At 34.6% G+C, this 20,183-nt stretch overlaps 1 protein-coding gene across 1 annotated transcript; it reads left to right on the forward strand.

Annotated features, from left to right (window-relative positions):
• The first annotated feature begins 1,047 nt into the window (after nt 1-1,047).
• Nucleotides 1,048-19,762, forward strand: LOC139864061 (uncharacterized). Its single transcript, XM_071852647.1, has 8 exons — nt 1,048-1,126; nt 1,236-1,860; nt 1,932-2,804; nt 3,196-3,409; nt 3,559-4,243; nt 18,783-19,028; nt 19,343-19,370; nt 19,450-19,762. Exons 1-8 carry the CDS (start codon nt 1,048-1,050, stop codon nt 19,760-19,762), a joined length of 3,063 nt encoding a protein of 1,020 aa, XP_071708748.1.
• Nucleotides 19,763-20,183: the final 421 nt, after the last annotated feature.

Genomic DNA, 20,183 nt, shown 5'->3' on the forward strand with positions numbered 1-20,183 from the left:
ATTAATTCAGCTTTATTATTCTTCTGTATTCGTTTTTTACTCTCTTTAGATTAGGGTTTGTAAATTGAAGAGTGATCAAATTGATCATATTTGAAGTGGTGTTTTCTTGTAAGGGAGAAGATCTATTTTTCTTGTGTAGACTTTGGGCTTTGTCCGGTTATAATTAGGGTTTGTGGTTTATTTTCGCAAGTATTTTTGGTTATTCTGTTCTTGTGTGATTCGGTCTGTTCTTCCTTTCGATTGTTCATATTTTAGCTTGGTATCAGAGCTATCGGTGTCTCTGGATTGTGATTATTGAGTAGTTCATCATTATCTGGCGATTCTAAGGTTTTCTGTAAATTTCTAGGGTTTCGGTTCAAGTGTATAATTGATTGAGCATTTATTGGGTTCGACACAGTCTGTGGGTGATTTACGATCTTCGATTCAACAAGCTCTGGTGTTATTCTCCTAATTTTCTGGATTCAGAATATTAGGGTTAGCGTTTGTTCATAACATAGGGTTTCTGCAATTAATCTCTTGTTCTTGACATTCTTTGTGCTTCCGCTGGTATCTGTTGGTGGTTCCTGCTATCTCAAGTGTGGATTGTTGGTATATTCTAAACCTACTTGTGTTGTAGAAAGTACCTAACCGAAGAGTTCTTCTTGCTTAAGAAGGATAAACTGCCCTCTGTGTTCACACTTGAACCATAGCCAAGACCACTCTTACTTTTATATTTGTGTTTATTTTGTTTCTTGCATTATATCTTGTCTTGATTTGTTTAGTACAAGAATCCAATGCCCAATTCTTGACTTTCGTTCTTGAAATCAATGGAAACCTGATCAAGCACTGGTATTCTTTTAGGCATTTCTACATATTTGTTTATTGCAAGGTTTATCTGCTTGTTATCTTCTTATTGTTCTGCATATCTGTTTATCTGTTTTTATTTCTTGTGTTATCTGCATATCTGCTAATTGTTATGCATATCTGCTTTTCTGATTCTTTTGTGTTTCTTGATTTATATCTGTTATAAATCTTTCACAAGTTTTATCAATTTTATTTTAAAAAAAAATGTCTAATACAGAAGAGACAACATCTGCTACTTTAATAAACAATTTAGATTTTGGAGATCCTCTTTATCTCCGTGCAAGTGATACTTCTAGAACTTCATTGATTTCTATAAAACTTAAAGGAACAGAAAATTATAATGTTTGGAGTAGGGCTTTAACTTTAGCTTTGAATACTAAAAATAAAAAAAGGTTTTATTGATGGAACTTGTGAGAGAAGCTCCTATGAGGATGATGAGGTCTTATTGGGTCAATGGGATAGATGCAATGCTGTGGTTTTAACATGGATTTTAACTTCTATTTCTGATGAGTTGTATCTTGGTCAAATATTTTCTGATAATGCTTCACCTGTATGGCAAGAACTTAAAGAGACATATGATAGAATTGATGGATCTGTCACTTTAAATCTACATCATAAATTCAACTCACTTACACAAGGACAAAGCAGTCTATCTGAATATTATCATAAGGTAAATTGTTTGTGGAAGCAGTATGATGCCCTCATCAAACTGCCAACTTATACATGTGAAGCTAATAAGGATTTTCAAAGTCATAACAAGTTAATAAAACTAGTGCAATTTCTAATGGGCTTAAATGATGTGTATCAACCTATCAGGAGTAATATCTTAACTAGAGATCCTCTTTCTGATGTCAAAGTTGCATATGCAATTTTGTCTAGGGAAGAATCTCATAGAATAGGTATTACAAATGATTTTTCTAAAATAAGTCAAACTTCTACATTCATGACTAAAAGTGGAAATAATACAAACAGTAATTCTGGATCTAAAAGAGTTACAAGGGGTCCAAATCCTAATTTGTATTGTACTAAATGTGGCATGATTGGACATACCATCGATAGATGTTTTGAGTAATTGGGTATCCTCTTAGATACAAGAAAAAACCTTTTAATCAATTTGCTCCAAAGTTTGTTGCTAATAATAATAACTCTGTTTCTGGAAAAAGTCCTTGTAGTAACAGTGATAAGACTGGTTTACCATTCTCTGAGGAACAAATTCAAAAGATCATAAGTCTTATAAGCAAAGACAATGAACCTTCAACTAGTGAAGCTAATGCAAATATGGTAGGTTGGTTCTACAATTGCAATGCATTGTTTAATGAGAATTTTCAAAAGTTTTTTTGTTCTAATCTTAACAGTAAATCTTTAACTCATGTTAAAGACTGGATCATTGATTCGGGAGCAAATCAACACATGGTTTGCTCTGAAGAAAACTTGTTTGATAAAGTTGATGTTACCAAATTTAATATAACTGTTGGTCATCCTAATGGAACCAAAGCTAAAATCGGAAAATTTGGGAAATATAAACTTAACAATCACATCACATTAAATAATGTTTTATTAATTCCTGAATATTGTGTTAATTTGTTGTCTGTTAACATACTAACTAAAGAAGATAATTTGTTTGTGGGTTTTGATAAGAATAGATGTTATCTTCAGGATTTGAAGGAAAATAAAACTCTGGGGATTGGTGATGAGTCTGGAGGACTTTATCTGTTTAAAAGAGGTGATCAAACTTTAAACAATAATGTTATAGGTAATAATGTTTCTGCCAGACTTTGGCATCACAGATTAGGTCACCCTGCACATCAAGTTTTGGATGTTTTAAAACCTAATTTAAAATTCAAAGACAATGAAATAAACAATCCTTGTGATGTTTGTCACAGGGCAAAACAAAAAAGAGAACCTTTTCCATTAAGTGATCACAAAACAACAAAATTAGGAGAACTAATTCATCTTGACTTGTGGGGTCCATATAAGAAGGGTATAAATTTTTTCTAACAATTGTTGATGATTTCTCTAGAGCTGTTTGGATATATCTAATTAAAACTAAAGATCAAGTATTTGAAAACATTATTCATTTCTACAATCTACTTAAGAATTAGTTTGATGTTAACATAAAGACCATAAGGTCTGATAATGGTACTGAATTTTGTAATTCAAATGTCAAAGATTTTTGTATTTCAAAAGGGATAATTCATCAAACATCTTGTCCTTATACTCCCCAACAAAATGGGATTGCTTAAAGGAAACATAGACATCTTTTAAATGTTGCAAGAAGTCTTATGTTTCAAGGGGGTTACCTTTATCTTTTTGGACTGAATGTGTTTTAACTTTTGTTTACTTAATTAACAGGTTACCAACTGCAGTTCTAGCTGGGAAGCCTCCATTTGAGTGTATTTTTTTCTTTAAGCCTAGTCTCTCTCATATTAGGGTTTTTGGATGTTTATGTTATGGTACTGTTTTAAATTCAAACGATAAGTTTTCAAATAGAGCTGAAAAATATGTTTTAATTGGTTACTCTTCTGTTAAAAATGGTAATAAGCTTTTTAACCTTGATCAAAAAACTGTTATATTTTCTAGAGATGTGAAATTTTATGAAACTGATTTTCCTTCAAAAAATCTAAAAGTGTTAAAGAAGTAATTCAAGTTCCTGGTTTGAATCATTTAAATTTCTTTGACTTTTATTCTGAAAATGATGTTGCTTTTCAAAACCAGAACCCTAAAAGTCCCAATGATGAAGGGAGAGACACTGACAATAGTGATGGCACAGATAATTCTCATGTAAATGAGAATAATCAAAGTGCAACACCTGATGAAAGCAATGATATCCCTGAGGGCACAAATAAAAATCTTCAAAATTCTTTAAACACTCAAAATGTTGGAGAGACTTCTACAGTTAGAAGATCTGAAAGAGCGGTTGTGTTACCTAAAAGGTTCAGTGATTTTGTAATTGAAAGCAAGATTAAATATGGTGTGGAGAAAGTTGTCAATTACTCTTTTTTGAATGATGACAATTTCTGTTTTGTTTCAAATCTTAACAAAAGTATTAAACCTCATACTTATAATGAAGCTGTTAAAGATAATAATTGGGTCAATGCTATGAATGAAGAAATAACTGCTCTTAATAGGAATAATACTTGGGAAATGGTTGATCTACCTCCTGGTAGAAAACCTATTAGGACTAAGTGGGTATACAAAATTAAGTATAAATCTAATGAAGAAATTGAAAGATACAAGGCAAGACTTGTTGTCAAAGGCTTTAGTCAAAGAGAAGGCATTGACTATGAAGAAACCTTTTCTCCTGTTGTGAAAATGGTAACACTGAGATGTTTAATAGCTCTAGCTATGAACAAAGGTTGGGTCCTACATCAACTTGATGCAAATAATGCTTTCTTATATGGTGAAATCATTGAGGATGTCTATATGTGTGACGCCCCATACAAAACCATCGTGTACGATTCGTCAACAACAGGATCTTTACACGGTCAAACACTATATGCTGTTTGAAAACCAGTTTTTCATTCATAAAAAGATAGCGTTTACAAAAGATAACGTGACACAGAGGTCATTACAAAGCCATTATTCAAATAACATAAGTTGTGAATGCAAGATAAAAGTTTCATGATTGAGACATATCTAAGTAATGCAGCGAAAATCTAACATAGCAGGTCCATAACAGCAAGTCTATAACACCAAGACAGTAAGTCTAACAGCAGAAGCAACATCGTCTAAGCACCTGAGAAATACACGCTTAAAAAGTCAACACGAATGTTGGTGAGCTATAGTTTGTTTGTAATCAGTAATGTAATATAGGCCACGAGATTTCAGTGCTTCAACCAGCAGTTTAAATCAGTAATTCAAATCAGTATGATAAAGTATATGCTTATCCGTGGGCACTTGGTAACTAACTTAACATTTATAACCCCCTAAAAGTACACTTGGCGAGTGCGTATGTTTACGAAGTATTAAACACCCGTTAAATGCTTGCGCGACTAGCCCGAGTGGGGATGTCAAACCCTATGGATCCATATCTAAGATTCGCATTCACCGGTTCAAAAACCAATGACTAAACGTTACCGAGCTAAGGGGAAAGTTTATGCTGTTGTATAACCCACACATATATAAAGTTTAAGTACTCGTGCATAGTATGTAAAACGTAAAAAGCGCATGTATTCTCAGTCCCAAAATAATTAAAGTAAAAATGGATGCTATAACTCACAGTGATAAAAGCGGTAAAGTCGATAATGAAAGTATGCAAGTAGTAAGTCGGTCCGAAAGGTCATCAACCTAAGTCAAAGGTCACTAAGTCAGTATGTTGTCCCAAAAAGGTTTGAAAGTGCATAAATTAAGTTTAAGTGTCATCGTCATCATCATTCACCATCATAAAAGCTAAGTAAGTTTGACAAGAATAGAGATCGAAACAATAGGCTGACTTCGGTCAGCTGCTACGACCTCTATACAAAACGAAAAGACGCATAGTCAGTGGCTATGGCTCCGTATATGAGTCCTCTAACCTCTGACCAATTTTAGAACCTAACTCGTCTTCATTTGACCATGGCGATGGTTTAAGTGCGAGTAGGTTAGAAATTTCAGCACAACGTTACAACGGCGTAGTGACATTCGGAGGGCTATAAATCCTAAACCGTATATCAGATTAAGTCGAGGCCTAAACGAAAAGTCATCTACTCGAAACGAACTAACTGAAAATCAATTTTCAGAAGTCCAGAAATCTGATCAGATCCCAAAAAATAGTTAAACAAGTGCTCCGGTGGGGTTCTTGGTGCTTGATGCTCATCACGGTTCTCATCCTTGATGCTTGTAGCTTCAAGTGTACAACTCGTTGATGGGTTAGCATCACCTTGACCAAGATTCTACCATCAATACACAATATGTTAAGACCAAGTAAGAATACAACTCATTTAAGAGTCTTAGATGGATGATGAACCAAGGTTACATCATATCCTTAGTCTTAACACAATTACAAGTTACATTTACAACTAAAGCTACAAAATTTACTTCAATCAAATAAGTATGAACATAATATAAGTCAAATAAAGTGATGGAACCCTAAACTAGAGAGCTTGGATCCTTTTCACACAAGTTATAAGGTCACAAAGGTAGAAAGCTTGAACCTTTAGTGTTCTTGAAGACCTTGAAGCATAAAGCTTAGATCTTTAAGTTACATGAAGACCATAAACACAAGTTTTGATCTTTACAACAAAATAATGAGATCATAAGTTAGAAAACTTAGATCCAACAAAAGATATGAAGATTCAAGCTAGAAAGCTTGCATTTTGGTTGTTCTTGAAGATCTTGAAGCATAAAGCTTGGATCTTTAAGTTACATGAAGATTACAAACACAATAAGATTCAAAGTTAAAAGATTTAGATCTACAAAGTAGGTAAAGATTCAAAGCTAGAAAGCTTGAATCTTTCATGTTCTTGAATGATTCAAATCTATGTTTGAATCTACAAGATGTAATCAAGATCAAAGCTAAAAAACTAGACCCTTAAATGATGATGATGATTTCGTGAAAGGCAAGGGAAGAAGAAGAAGAAAAATCAAATACTTACACTTTTTAGAGAGAAAAAGACTAGAGAAAGAATTAGAGAGTAAGTGTGTGTGAAATGCAAATGAGAACAAGTGTAAAATGGATGGAATAAGGCTTGTATTTATAGGTGGTGAGGGTGTGGGGAGGGGTACATGGCCGTGGGTTATGGGGAGGACAAGGAGGGACACCTTTTTGCTTTTTGGTTAATGGTTGTCTAAAGTTGGTGCTTATGTTAGGATCACATGCAACATTAAGGATAATACTTGACAAAAATGCTAGTATGTTCCCTCTAATAAATGGGCATTTGTCTTACTTATTAATGGGTCACTAGTTAATTATAATTGGGCTAATTTAATAGTCCACTAACTAGTGTAGGGTGGGCTAAGGTCCAATAAGGTAGAAAGTCCAACAAGACTAACTAGTGTGCTCTAGTAAATTACTAAGCGTAATTAAGCATCCAAAAACTCAAGAAATTGTTATTATAAAATAACAATTAATATTTCGTAGTAGTAATGTTCCGGTTACGACAAAAGTTAAACGTGTACGCAGTACGCAATTCGTTTAAAACGTCAAGTGACACCAACGGTCGTAAAAGCATTCGGGGATCAAGTTAAGTGATTACACACTTAATAGCACGTTGTAAGATATTAATGAAAGTAATTAATCATTAAATAAGATCCCGGAGCATAAACTAGCTCAGTACGCACATATACGCAGTTTCGCGAAACCACAAAGCACAAAAGCAAGTCGAAAAAGCCCGGTCGTTACATTACCCACCTGTTAAAGAAAATTTCGTCCCGAAATTTTGAGGAATGACCAGTAATGGTACCGTTTTTGAATAAGAAGGAGCGTATCAAAGTTCCGTGAGATACGTGGGCTCAGAAATGAGTTATTTACCTTGAAAGGTACTTGGGCGTATAACAGTAAGAATATGTATGCGACATTAATTAAGCCTCTTGTCCTAAGAGATCAACAAATTGATTTCGTTTCTTGTTAACATGAACATGTCCTCTGAATATATATCCATAAAAGGAAAGATGATGTTTTTAGCCTTACAGGCATCTTCAGTAAGCTGGATGCATGAAGTACATCATGAATGTTACTAAATTTATCTAAAACATTGAGCACTTATGTAACGACCCGGCTTTTTCGACTTGCTTTTGTGCTTTGTGCTTTCACGAAACTGCGTATTTATGCGTACTGAGCTAGCTTATGCTCTGGGATCTTTAATCGTGATTAATTACTTTCGTTAATATCTTACTACGTGCTATTAAGTGTGTAATCACTTAACTTAATCCCTGAATGCTTTTACGACCGTTGGTGTCACTTATCGTTTTAAACGAGATATGTACTTGGTACACGTTAAACTTTTGTCGTAATTGGAATATTATGACTGCGTAAACTTGATTGTTATTTATTATAACAATTATTTGGCTTAAGGGCTTATTTAAATTAAGTTTAGTGTTTACTAATGCTTACTAGTTACCTTAATGGACTTGTCACCGTATTTGACTTTTCATGGCCCGACTTGTCTTTGTGACACACGTACTTTTCACGAATAATATTTTTGAATATTATTTACATTCATGATTAATTAATATTGATCATTTTTAACTAACTAAGGTTACTAGTTAATTACTTGGGCTTTATTTGATTAATTGCATACTTACTTAGATTGGGCTTTTATTATTTGAACATGGACTTGGAAGCCCACCCTACACACTTAATGGACTAATAAGCCCATCTTTTAAGCTAGTGATTTATTAATGAAAGCATGGATTAATTAACATTAGTGAAAGGAATCTAGTTACATGCACACTTACACCACTTTCCCATACCAATTTGCTTTAATACCACTTCAAGCTAACACCATTCTCCCATGTTGGAAAGTAGATTTTGACCCTTCCCTTTTTGTTGTAAAAACCATCCACTTTCATGGTGCGGAGGGAGTTCTTTTATTTTCAATTTTTGTTACATATTTACAAGTATTACTTCCTCATTTCACACACACACACTTACTTACTACTCTTTTTCTCTCTTTTCTCTCAAAACTTTGTAAGTAATAAACTTATTTTATTTCTTTTCTTTCTTTGAAATTCAAGTTCCATCATCATCATTTACTAGTTACTTGTTGTTGTTGTTGATTAAAGATCAAACTTGTTAGTTTGTATCTTCATAAATCTTGTTTTCTTCCATCCATTATTTGAAGAAGAACCAAGAACAAGAACCTAAACTTGTTAGTTTATGGTTCTACAATTAAGATGTTTTCAAGATCTAAAGTTCATAAACTTGATGATCTTCTTTATGTTCATGTTTTGTAGACTTGAAGCTTACTTTCTTAAGATTCAAACTTTGATTTGAATCTTCTCAAGTATGAAGCAAACATGAACATAATACTTGTAACTTTAATTTATTTCTTCATTTCATTTATTTAAAGTTATAATATTGTTAATTTGGTCAAGTATTACTAGTTAATCTTGATCTCATATTTCTTGAAACTACTTTGTAAGTTCAAGAACATGTAAGTAAATTTTTTTAATAATAACTTTGTACACTTATGTTAGATCTAGAATTTTGGGTCTAGGATCTTCAAGATCTAACTAATAACTATGTTCTACAACTTAAGATCTTGTTTATTTAAGTTTACTTTCAAGTTTGTAGCTTAATATTACTAGTAGAACTCATGTACGTGTCGGATCTAAGATCTTGATGTAACTTTGGTTCATCAAACTACATACAACTCTTAAGTGAGTTGTGCTATATATCTTAGACTTACACTAGTGTTATGATGGTCAAACCTTGGTTTAAATGATGCAAACACATCAACGAGTTGTACACTTGAAGCTATACGCATCAAGGATGAGAACCGTGATGAGCAACAAGCACCAAGAACCCACCGGAACACTTTTCTTACTGTTTCTGGAACTGATCAGACTACCTGGGCTACTGTAAAGTTGATTTTCAGTTATTTCGGTTCGAGTAGATGATTTTCCGTTTATACCTCGTCTTAATCCGAGTTACGGTTTAGGAGCTATGGCCTCCCGAAAGTCACTACACCCTATTAACGTTGTGCTGAAATTTCTGACCTACTCGCACTTAAACCGCCACCGCGGTCAAACGAAGACGAGTTTGGTTCTGGAAATTGGTCAGTACCTAGGGGACTCATATACGGAGCCATGGCGACTGGTCTCACCTCATTTCAGTTTGTATAGAGGTCGTGGCGACTGAACGAAGTCAGCCTTTGTTTCAAACCCTAGTCTTTACTTGAAACTTACTTTACACTTTTTGTTAAATGATGAATGATGATGATACTTAAGACCTAATTTACATACTTTTAAACCTTTGGGACGATTTACTGACTTAGTAACTTTTGACTTAGGTTGAGGACCTTTCGGACCAACTACTTTCAAACTTATCTCGAATCAACTTAACTACTTTACACTGTGAGTTATTGCATCCCTTTTTACTTTAACTATATTTTAGGACTGAGAATACATGCGCCTTTTACGTTTTACATACTAGGCACGAGTACTTAAACTTTATATGTGTGTGGGTTATACAATGGCATAAACATTCCCCTTAGCACGGTAACATTTAGTCATTGGTTTTTGAACCGGTGAACGCGAATCTTAGATATGGATCCATAGGGTTTGACATCCCCACTCGGGCTAGTCGCGCTAGCATTTAACGAGTGTTTAATACTTCGTGAACATACGCACTCGCCAAGTGCACTTTTAGGGGGTATTATTACGTTAAGTTAGTTACTGGGTGCCCATGGTTGAACATATACTTTATCATACTGATTTAGATTACTATTTTGAAACGCTGTTTGAAGCACCGAAATCTCGTGGCCTACCTTACATTACTTTTATACTTAAACTATAGCTCACCAACATTCGTGTTGACATTTTTAAGCATGTTTTTCTCAGGTGCTTAAGGTTTGCTTGCTTCCGCTGTACTAGTCATTCTTTGTAGACACCCGCTGTGCTTATTAGAGATGTCACTGCATGAAACATTTACTTTGCATTCAAACTATGTTATTTTTGAAACAATGGATTTTTAATGACCTACGGGTCACGTACTATTATTGCTTGCTATTCGTAGAAGCATACTTTTGGTTGTTAAACATTTGGCGTTGGTTAAAACGTCACCTTTTATCATGAATGCAAACTTATTTTGAAACAGCATATAGTGTTTGACCTTGTAATGATCCTATTGTTGATGGTCCGTACACATTGATTTAGTACGGGGCGTCATAACTTATGTCGCAATACAAAGCTGACGGGTAGAATGGAAAACATGGTGATCACAACCATGCGATTTGATGTCTGGATAGTGTTAGCCACGGATTTTTACTAATCCCTTAATTTCAGAAGGAGACCATAGGTATGAAGAACCCGATATTTAAGAACGTTTAATTTGACTAAATGAATTGAAATTTTTAGCTGAAAGTGACTAATTGGACTTATATGAAATGCAAGCCATAATTATTTATAGTGTCTTCAGGACGGTCTGAACGAACAATGAATGATATTACCCAGTTTACCATACTGCAGGTGAACTTATCCTTAGTTGGAATGAAAGCAAAGTTCCATAATATAACTTTATCCTTTCAGTTACATGTTGAAGTTAGGGTTAACATTAATCTAGAACAACATATAGTTGTGACCAATGAAGGAAGAAATATGTAGAGTAACCACATCAGTGTTGTAGATGTTTTAAGCAGTCCCCTCCAAGAGGATAACAAGATTCATAGATTCCTAAAGTATCTTACACTACAATTCCAAAATAAAATCGCACGAAAAGTGTGGTCCTTGAACGAGAGTGAACTCTCCGAGCGGTTCGTCCTGAATTTTTCCTTATACTTAAGGGGATGCGCGGATGAGAATATATGTGAACCCTAGGTCATAAAGAATGGTTTTCTCCGAGTGAAAAGAATTTCAAAATTGATTCTTGTACCTCAACATACTGATTCATAGAGATGATGTTTACGAGAGTGTTGCGATTAGCCAGGAAATATTGAGAGTAGAAACCCGCCTAATGCCTTTCTTACGATAGGGTGACCACTGTGTGTACCTCGGAAAACTGATTTATCGGCCCGCGTTTTTGCCAAATCTAACCTTAAGGGGAACATTTAACTTCTTAACAAAATTTATAAAACTGCCATCCAAAGTGGCTCAAGAGTTTTTAACAAAGATCTTAATCGTAAGCTTCATCCCGAAACGGAGGACAAGAAAAAAAGTGTGATCCATACATGGTGTAGACTTAATACGAAAACCTTTAATAAAATCAACCAAGGAAGTTTTGAAAAACTTTTAAACGTTTGATGTGACAACATAAAAAGAACGAATTTCCTAGTAAATTTAGAAGTATGAACAACGTGTACCATTTTGCACAAAACTATTTGACTTAAGTTAAACAACTCAATAAAGGAGCGATTTTTAAATAATTTGAAGGTATAACTTAGTATGTATTAACCCAAAATAAGTAAAGGTAAACTTGTTAACTTAATTATATACATACATATATGATTTTACAAATCGCATAAGTGACAGAAAAATTTTATTATTTTCATTTGTCCATAAATCTCGTGAGGACCGCGTAAGTAACAACGTGTAAAAATCAACGTGTAAAAATGTTGATAAACATAGTTTTTTGTATTTCAGAGGTTACGAGTTAAAAAAAAGGTCGAGTGAAAAATCTTTGAATCATCGGTTGACATGTTACTAGGTAATGAAAACTAATGAATTAAATGTAGTTTTGATGATTATTAGGGACTTAAGTCTTTGGCCCAAAAAATATTCACGTGTGAAGCCGTTGCTAAAAGGTGAGGTACGAAGGATAGAGCATGAGGACGAGAAGTTAATCGCTTCTTGACTTTGCAAGATGCCAAACAGGTTATGGCTAATATTAAAGTCGGAATACTAATGATGTTAATATCACTAAATGAGAATCCTTTGGAATAAGTCAGGACTTAGAGTTATATAAGAAAGAGCATCGCTCCGACAGGTGTGACAAATAAGATCCCTGAGGTAACGCAGAAATTTTGAATGGTTTAAGTGTTAGTGGATGCCCGAAGGCTCTGCATGACGTGGTAGTAAGTGCCTTCATCACATACATACACACACACACGAAACTTCGACGGTTGTAAAGTCTTCATGATGACTTGGATACGAATAAGCAATGAAGAATTTTGTATAATAAGCAACAAAATTTTTATAGAAATCGTTTAAGGTGACAACGTAAGAAAAGAAACGAAGTTCTTAGTAAACTGGGTTATGTACAACACGTACCATTCAGTGTAAGATACCTTTTGAATAAAAGATTTGATTTGTAAAAGTGAAAGTAAAATTTCATATGTATTTGTCAAAGATAAGAAATCATTTACTTTATTTTATATACGATTTCAAAAATTTGCACGAATGGTAAATAAAATAAATTTACTTTTATAAAACTTTTAGGGGATCGTACCGTAAAATAGTGTGAGTAAAATTTTGGCAAACAAAATTTTCATATTTCGGAGGTTATAAGTTGGAAAAAGATTCATGAGTAAAAGATTTTTGAAAATTTTCGGGTGATATTTGAGCAAAAATGTTACGTGGTAATGAACACTGTTGAGTTTAAATGTGGTTGATGACTATTATTAGGGCATAAGTCCTTCGACCAAAAATGCTTAAGTGTGAAGTTGTTGCTTATACGTGAGATACGAATGGGAGAATATGAGGATGAGAATTTACCACTCATTGATTTTGGAAGAGTTTGAACTGGTATGACTAATATCGAAGTAGGAAGGATGATGTTGTGATTATCATCGAATAAGAAATCTCTCGGAATAAGTTAGGATCCAGAGTCGCGTAAGAATGAGTATCAGATAAGATTCTTGGGTAGTCCTTAAGATAGAATTTGAATCACTGAAGTGACGGGATACAATTTCTTTTATGTATTGTTGTACAAGTTTATCCATTGCATTGGTTTCTTTCATGACTAGAAAGTGAGCAGGTTTGGTGAGATGGTCAACAGTAACCTAGATAGTGTCATAACCGCCTACCGTTTTTGGTAGCTTCGTGATGAAATCCATTGTTATTCATTCCCATTTCTATTGTGGGATTTCAGGTTGTTGAAGTAACCCAGATGGCTTTTGGTATTCGGCTTTGACCTTTTGTGCCTTCATGCAACTAATAAGGTTTAGCTTCGGCTACTTCTCTTCTCGTAAACTATTAATGGCTCACCATTCTCGCGAGGTATACGAATAATCTATAAATAGCTTTCGCTTTCATCCTTGAAAGTCAGTCCATTCCAACTATTTCATTCAAGCTTTCTAGCTTGATGAGTATTAAGTTAATCCTAAAGTCCATTCCAACTTTTACATCAAGCTTCCTAACTTGATGGGTGTTAGGTAAATCTTAAGGTTCATTCCAACCAAATCTTATTATACTGCTGTGAAAAACTCTATCAATCTTCTCAAATAACATCTGCTTGTGCATAGGTAACTAATCCTTTTCAACTACTACTTTAAAACTTCCAAGTTTTGTTGACATGAGGTCATCTCCAAATGACCCACCTATTAATTTTAAGGTACCACCTTAAATTATTCCTCTATCCCTGCCAGCTTACCATTTGCTTGTCCTATAGAATATTTAACCCTCATGGTTGTTAATGGCTTATTAGTCATAATACTAAGGTCCTTAGATATAAGGTTTCTATCGCTCTAGTACTAGACAACTTTGAGACAATAAAACGTTGTGATGAAACGTACCCTAACTAAAATCAGGATTCATGCGAGTCTCCATAGCTGAGATAACGATTGCTCTACCGTAAGTGAGTCCAAGGTTTTTCCTATCTCAGAACTTTTTCCTTAAGTATCCAGGGTGTCTAAATCTATAACAAATTTTTGGGTTACAAATTCTGCAATCAAGGCCCTGCTTGTACAGTACCTGGGCTAAGTGGTTATTCTTTCCCTACCTCTAACAGACCATAATGCGTATACTCAAGTGGTTCCTACCAAAATTCCATTTGAATCACTTCATATTCCTTATTTAGTAACATTGGGACTTCTGGATGATTTACTTCAATATAGTCACGCTGGCCTGGCGTCATTATATTGTACTAAATCGTACGTTCATTCCAATATCACTCCATATGGTCAATGTAACGTGATCACTTCAAGTTATACTCAATTTCATCTAACGGTGCTTTATTTATGCTATCCTAAAACAAAATCTACATAATTAATCTCACGGTTTCTCGGTGTAGGTGCGTAGATTCCGTAGGTCATGCATCAATGCTTAATTGTCCCGAAATTTCTTCAAAATGTTCGGGTTCAGGTAATGTCGTTAGGTTCCTTTCTAGAAATTCAATCTGGGTCTCGTGTCGAGTTGTACGTGTAACAAGTAGTAATACGATACGTCTTGAGGCGACTCCCAAGTCTTCGGGTATGGCTGGGCATCAGTAGATGACACTCTGACCTTGTGAAAGGAGATGCCTTCCTGACTTCTCCAATGCCTATGAGTGTTAGGGACCTAAGTCCAGAAGTGTCGTTAGATCGTCGAGTAGTGGTGGAGAATGGAAGAGATAAGTGACGGTCATGAAAGTGTACGGGATACGAGCCATCTTGCAGAAACTGAGCATCATTCTAATGTCCATACGTTGTACGTGGCTAATTAGGGTGAGCTCGGGGTGCGGTTACTCCGGCAAGTCCTCGCATATCTCCTCCTCCGAGGATCAACCTTAGCGGGCGTGTAATCTGAGGGGTACTCCTCCTAGATTGCGTGAAGTAATGTTTCGATCTCTGGAACAGTGGAATGGTAGTAATAGGTGGATTACATTACTAGTCCTTAGGGTTAGACGAGTGGGAAGAGGGTTCAGAAAAACATCTGAACTAGGAAGGGTAAATTCTCCAAGTCAGTACAGCGAAATGCAGACGGGTAGCAAGCACGTAAGCAGGCATAGTAAATACAGCAGCCTAGATCGTCTACAGCAGTGCATAGTATGGTAATAATAACAGTTCTAAACAGAAGTAACATGCAAAAGCAGATAGTAGCATGCAGTACCAAGAATAAGCAAAAGCATACAACGAGTTTACATAGCAGTAAAAGGAAACGGTAGCATGCAGCAGTAGAAGTAAGCAGTGGCATGCAGTAGTAGTAAGCAGTATCATTCAGTAATATAACACAGTTGCATGCAGCAGGTTCTGCAGAAACAAGTAAACGAGCAAGTTGTAGATTAGTCCTATTAGCGAATCCTACTCGACTCTGTCAAGACTCACTAATGCAACCTAATTCCCTACAACCAATGCTCTGATACCAAATGTGACGCCCTGTACAAAACCATCGTGTACGATTCGTCAACAACAGGATCTTTACACGGTCAAACACTATATGTTGTTTGAAAACCAGTTTTGCATTCATAAAAAGATAGCGTTTACAAAATATAACATGACACAGAGGTCATTACAAAGCCATTATTCAAATAACATAAGTTGTGAATGCAAGATAAAAGTTTCATGATTGAGACATCTCTAAGTAATGCCGCGAAAATCTAACACAGCAGGTCCATAACAGCAAGTCTATAACACCAAGACAGCAAGTCTAACAGCGGAAGCAACATCGTCTAAGCACCTGAGAAATACACGCTTAAAAAGTCAACACGAATGTTGGTGAGCTATAGTTTGTTTGTAATCAGTAATGTAATATAGGCCACGAGATTTCAATGCTTCAACCAGCAGTTTAAATCAATAATTCAAATGAGTATGATAAAGTATATGCTTATCCGTGGGCACTTGGTAACTAACTTAATGTTTATAACCCCCTAAAAGTACACTTGGCGAGTGCGTATGTTTATGAAGTATTAAACACCCGTTAAATGCTAGGGCGACTAGCCCGAGTGGGGATGTCAAACCCTATGGATCCATATCTAAGATTCGCGTTCACCGGTTCAAAAACCAATGACTAAATGTTACCGAGCTAAGGGGAAAGTTTATGTCGTTGTATAACCCACACATATATAAAGTTTAAGTACTCGTACCTAGTATGTAAAATGTAAAAAACGCATGTATTCTCAATCCCAAAATAATTAAAGTAAAAAGGGATGCTATAACTCACAGTGATAAAAGCGGCAAAGTCGATAATGAAAGTATGCAAGTAGTAAGTCCATCCGAAAGGTCGTCAACCTAAGTCAAAGGTCACTAAGTCAGTATGTTGTCCCAAAAAGGTTTGAAAGTGCATAAATTAAGTTTAAGTGTCATCATCATCATCATTCATCATCATAAAAGCTAAGTAAGTTTGACAAGAATAGAGATCATAAAAGCTAAGTAAGTTTGACAAGAATAGAGATCGAAACAATAGGCTGACTTCGGTCAGCTGCTACGACCTCTATACAAAACGAAAAGACGCATAGTCAGTGGCTATGGCTCCGTATATGAGTCCTCTAACCTCTGACCAATTTTAGAACCTAACTCGTCTTCATTTGACCGTGGCGATGGTTTAAGTGCGAGTAGGTTAGAAATTTCAGCACAACGTTACAACGGCGTAGTGACATTCGGAGGGCTATAAATCCTAAACCGTATATCAGATTAAGTCGAGGCCTAAACGAAAAGTCATCTACTCGAAACGAACTAACTGAAAATCAATTTTCAGAAGTCCAGAAATCTGATCAGATCCCAAAAAATAGTTAAACAAGTGCTCCGGTGGGGTTCTTGGTGCTTGATGCTCATCACGGTTCTCATCCTTGATGCTTGTAGCTTCAAGTGTACAACTCGTTGATGGGTTAGCATCACCTTGACCAAGATTCTACCATCAATACACAATATGTTAAGACCAAGTAAGAATACAACTCATTTAAGAGTCTTAGATGGATGATGAACCAAGGTTACATCATATCCTTAGTCTTAACACAATTACAAGTTACATTTACAACTAAAGCTACAAAATTTACTTCAATCAAATAAGTATGAACATAATATAAGTCAAATAAAGTGATGGAACCCTAAACTAGAGAGCTTGGATCCTTTTCACACAAGTTATAAGGTCACAAAGGTAGAAAGCTTGAACCTTTAGTGTTCTTGAAGACCTTGAAGCATAAAGCTTAGATCTTTAAGTTACATGAAGACCATAAACACAAGTTTTGATCTTTACAACAAAATAATGAGATCATAAGTTAGAAAACTTAGATCCAACAAAAGATATGAAGATTCAAGCTAGAAAGCTTGCATTTTGGTTGTTCTTGAAGATCTTGAAGCATAAAGCTTGGATCTTTAAGTTACATGAAGATTACAAACACAATAAGATTCAAAGTTAAAAGATTTAGATCTACAAAGTAGGTAAAGATTCAAAGCTAGAAAGCTTGAATCTTTCATGTTCTTGAATGATTCAAATCTATGTTTGAATCTACAAGATGTAATCAAGATCAAAGCTAAAAAACTAGACCCTTAAATGATGATGATGATTTCGTGAAAGGCAAGGGAAGAAGAAGAAGAAAAATCAAATACTTACACTTTTTAGAGAGAAAAAGACTAGAGAAAGAATTAGAGAGTAAGTATATGTGAAATGCAAATGAGAGCAAGTGTAAAATGATGGAATAAGGCTTGTATTTATAGGTGGTGAGGGTGTGGGGAGGGGTACATGGCAGTGGGTTATGGGGGGGACAAGGAGGGACACCTTTTTACTTTTTGGTTAATGGTTGTCTAAAGTTGGTTCTTATGTTAGGATCACATGCAACATTAAGGATAATACTTGACAAAAATGCTAGTATGTTCCCTCTAATAAATGGGCATTTGTCTTACTTATTAATGGGTCACTAGTTAATTATAATTGGGCTAATTAAATAGCGGACTAACTAGTGTAGGGTGGGCTAAGGTCCAATAAGGTAGAAAGTCCAACAAGACTAACTAGTGTGCTCTAGTAAATTACTAAGGGTAATTAAGCATCCAAAAACCCAAGTAATTGTTATTATAAAATAACAATTAATATTTTGTAGTAGTAATGTTCCGGTTACGACAAAAGTTAAACGTGTACGCAGTACGCAGTTCGTTAAAAACGCCAAGTGACACCAACGGTCGTAAAAGCATTCGAGGATCAAGTTAAGTGATTACACACTTAATAGCACGTTGTAAGATATTAATGAAAGTAATTAATCATTAAATAAGATCCCGGAGCATAAACTAGCTCAGTACGCACATATACGCAGTTTCGCGAAAGCACAAAGCACAAAAGCAAGTCGAAAAAGCCGGGTCGTTACAATATGACTCCTCCTGGAGGGTATTTCAATGAAAATGGTAACAAAGTATGCAAATTAATAAAATCTCTTTATGGTTTAAAGCAAGCTCTCAGGAAATGGAATGAAAAACTAACTTCTGTGTTAATTGCTAATGGTTTTAAACAATGTATTAAAGGCTATTCCTTGTATATAAAGCTTGAAAAAGATTTGTTTTTAGCAATTCTTGTTTATGTTGATGATATAATTATTACAGGGAATAATGAATCTGAAATAAAACAGTTTAAAACTTATCTTAGTTCCAAATTTAAAATCAAAGACTTGGGAAAGCTAAAATATTTTCTTGGAATTGAAGTTCTTAATTATAAAGATGGTGTTTGCTTAAATCAAAGAAAATATTGTCTTGAATTACTTCAAGATTTTGGTATGTTAGGATGTAAACCACTATCTACTCCAATGGATCAAAATGTTAATATCAATAATGAAGTTTCTGAGAAAAATAAGAAAATTGAAAACATTTCTTATTATCAAAAGTTAGTTGGCAAGTTGATATATTTAACAATGACATGGCCAGACATTGCATATGTTGTTTACTGTCTGAGTCAATTCATGCATTCACCATTACAAAGTCATTTGAATCTTGCTTTTCATGTCTTGAGATACCTCAAGTTGTCACCTGGAAAAGGTGTTTGTGTGACTAAGTCTATTTTTTTTAGTTAACTGCTTTTGTTGATGCAGATTGGGCTAAATCTATACATTTAAGAAAGTTTGTTAATGGTTATTTTATTTTTCTAGGAGAAACACTCATCTCCTGGAAAAGTAAAAAAATAAAATGTTATTTCTAGATCATCTGCAGAGTCTGAGTATAAATGCATGAGTAATGCTGCTACTGAAATTATGTGGATTTTGAAGTTACTTGATGACTTACATATTAAAACTAATTTACCTGTTGCACTATTTTGTGATAATAAGTCTGCAATTCAGATTGTAGCAAATCCTGTATTTCATGAAAAAACAAAACACTTGGAAGTTGATGTTCATTTTATAAGAAAAAAAGTGTCTTCAGGTATGATTAAAACTGTGAAAATTGACTCCAATGTTCAGCTTGCAAATATTTTAACTAAGGGTTTGAATGCTAAGACACAAATATTTCTGTGATAAACTTGGACTTATTGACTTATTCCAAGATCAGATTGAGGGGGCATGTTCAAAAGATATAAGGTACTAATCAATCTTACTTGGAATATATTGTTTTGTGTGTTTTGTTGTGTTTGTCAAACTTGTAGGTTCTATTTTAAAGTTCCAGAAATATTTTGTGCACTTTAAAGGACGGTGTATTTTAGAGGGACTAGAAGTGACAAATGCAAAAGTTGAAATATTATTTAAGTTATTTTTCTTTTTTATTTTATTAATTCAGTTTTATTATTCTTCTGTATTCGTTTTTTACTCTCTCTAGATTAGGGTTTGTAGATTGAAGAGTGATCAATCATTTGCTGGTGATTGATCATATTTGAAGTGGTGTTTTCTTGTAAGGGAGAAGATCTATTTTTCTTGTGTAGACTTTGGGCTTTGCCCGGTT

Source organism: Rutidosis leptorrhynchoides, chromosome 8, assembly GCF_046630445.1.
Source record: "Rutidosis leptorrhynchoides isolate AG116_Rl617_1_P2 chromosome 8, CSIRO_AGI_Rlap_v1, whole genome shotgun sequence".
Lineage (NCBI taxonomy): Eukaryota > Viridiplantae > Streptophyta > Magnoliopsida > Asterales > Asteraceae > Rutidosis > Rutidosis leptorrhynchoides.